The sequence below is a fragment of the Grammomys surdaster genome, unplaced genomic scaffold, assembly GCF_004785775.1.
Source record: "Grammomys surdaster isolate TR1022 unplaced genomic scaffold, NIH_TR_1.0 358, whole genome shotgun sequence".
In the NCBI taxonomy this organism is placed as follows: Eukaryota; Metazoa; Chordata; class Mammalia; order Rodentia; family Muridae; genus Grammomys; species Grammomys surdaster.
The window spans coordinates 960,697-963,080 of record NW_021604777.1 but is presented as its reverse complement, the minus strand read 5'-3'; the positions used below and the strand labels follow the sequence as shown (position 1 = coordinate 963,080).

Genomic DNA, 2,384 nt, shown 5'->3' with positions numbered 1-2,384 from the left:
CCATACCAGATCAGTGGGGACTAGCACAGGAGAGCCATACCAGATCAATGGCGATCCTCTGGTCTGAGATGCCTGACATATTGCCATTCTTGTTGAAGAGCTTTGTGATTCCCATGGACTTAAGGACCTCCACCAGGTTGTAATTCTTCTCAAGCTTAAACTTTGGCAGAAGTACCTCTCGAGTTCTAGTTGGAGAAGAAGGGAGCCAATTTTATGGTTACTAATGACAAAATAATTACAGTTTTCCTACTAGCTTTGCATTTATGAATTGACATGCATTTTTTATGTTTAAAACTTATATACTGGTACTGTCCATTGAGGGTTTTGTAAAAAAAAAAAAATTCACTGTGAGTCTAGTTACAGTTATCCCTTAGATCATTGAGTTTCATCAGCCATGGGTTCTCAGCATCAGGAAAACTGCATCTGACTGAGAATGTGCAGTTCCCCCTCTCCTCACTCTGTAAGCAGGAAATGGAACAACTGTTTATTTTAGATGTTCATATTGTATTATTATAAGAAGTGAGGCAGAGATGACTTACAGTCTTTGGGGAAAATATGCATGGGATAGATGTAAATGTTAGGCAGTTTTATATATAGGAACATAGAGGCTTTGGATCTGACTGGAGGGGAGGAAAGGACCAAGGGAGAGAAAGAGGAAAGATGCTAGACAGAATCGACCAGAAAGAGTAAACTCTATGGTCCTGCCTAGAAGCTAGTCAGTCTCCTATTGCTGGGAGTCCATGGAGATGGAGAAGTGAGGGAGATGGAAAAACTAGTTTGCTGGACTAGGAATAGAAGTTAGAGTTGGCGTGGCTTCACTGACTCCAGAGAGGACATCACTGATGAGGGGATAAGACCAGTTTATGAATTCAGGAGGTAGGGACAGCAAGCCTTGGGTCATCTTAGGAATAACCTCCATCTACTATGCTATACTTGGTAGCTCTGAGCCCCAGTTCAGCAACCCCAAGGTTAGATCAATTGCATTACTTACCAGGACTCAGGGTGGGAAATAAGCAGAGCAGGTGGGCGAGGAGATGGGCAGTACAGCAGGGACATTTTAGACAGGAGTCTCCAGGGCGGGATAGCATAATATACAGGGAAATTCACCTTCCTCCAAGAGTCTGCTTTTAAGGTTTTATATGTTAGGAGTTGTTTTTTTTGGTTTTTTTTGTTTTTTTTTTTTTCGAGACAGGGTTTCTCTGTGTAGCCCTGGCTGTCCTGGAACTCACTGTGTAGACCAGGCTGGCCTCAAACTCAGAAATCCGCCTGCCTCTGCCTCCCAAGTGCTGGGATTAAAGGCGTGCGCCACCACTGCCCGGCTGTTTTAATTTTTATTATACTTATTTATTTACATATTTTATGCATGTATATTGCCTAAGGTATGTGGTATATGCATAGGGGATAGCTTTCAGGTGTCTGTTCTTTTCTTTCACCGTGTGGGTCTTGGAGATTGAACTCAGCTTGGCAGTAAGCACCCTTACCTGCTGATCTATCTCATTGACCTGTGTTTTGGTTTTGTGAAACAGGGTCTCACTCTTCCTAGTCTGATCTTGCCCTCATGACCTCCCACCCCAGCTTCTCCAGTGCTGGGGTCATGGGTGTGTGCTGCTGTACCCAGCAGTATGTTCAGTTTTGTTGCACTTTTTTGTATTTCTTGTCCAAAAGATTTCACCTCTCATTTTGAGTCTAGACAGTAAGTATCTAGTAAAACAGAAATATATCCCTTTTCTCTATTCTTTCTGATGTGATCCAATAACAACTCTGGCAGATATTTAGCATCAACAGTTTCAATGCTAATTAATAAATAATAATCAAGGAGAATCATTAGTGACAAGTCTTGGGTTTCCAAGCAAGGAAAGAGAGCACTAATCTTTGCTGGAAGCCTCATAGATTCCAGGCACTGAGAGAGGGATCTGACGGCGGAGGCAGTCAGCGCACCTGCTCTGTTTATTTCCCACCCTGAGTCCTGATAGATAATGTGATTGATCTCACCATGGAGTTGATTGAACTGGGGCTCAGAGCCACCAAGTATAGTATAGTAGATGAAGGTTATTCCTAAGATGACCCAAAGCTTGCTGTCCCTACCTCCTGAAACAGCCCTGTGAAGATGTCTTTCTCATCAGTGCACCCACTGAACAAGAAATTTAGGCTGAAATTCAGGCATGGCTTATATTGCAGTTCTTGGTTTTTTGTTTGTTTTTTACTTACTTCCCCCATTTGTAAAAACAAACAAACAAACAAAAAACTGGTAGGGTGTCCCACACTTGTTATCCTGGTACTTGGAAGGCTGATGAGGGAGGAAGATCACTGCAGGTTTGAGGCCATCTGGGCTACAGAGTGAGATCCTGACTCAAAGGAAAGGAGGGGAGAGGAGAGGAGAGGAG

General features: G+C 43.1%; 2 protein-coding genes across 3 annotated transcripts in view; one reads left to right on the top strand and one right to left on the bottom strand.

Moving 5' to 3' along the window:
- Pi4ka (phosphatidylinositol 4-kinase alpha) overlaps positions 1-2,384 on the top strand; it is a 120,946-nt gene that overhangs the window by 57,857 nt on the left and 60,705 nt on the right. The gene's annotated exons all lie outside the window — the stretch shown is intronic.
- The window catches only part of Serpind1 (serpin family D member 1), a 12,977-nt gene that overhangs the window by 1,143 nt on the left and 9,450 nt on the right, over positions 1-2,384 (bottom strand). The window contains exon 4 of one of the 2 annotated variants that reach the window (XM_028779632.1): positions 7-185. In XM_028779632.1, the coding sequence (XP_028635465.1) occupies positions 11-185 (175 nt within the window). In that variant the 3' untranslated portion in view covers positions 7-10. The remainder of the gene's footprint in view (positions 1-6; positions 186-2,384) is intronic. The other variant, XM_028779631.1, reaches the window with a different exon arrangement.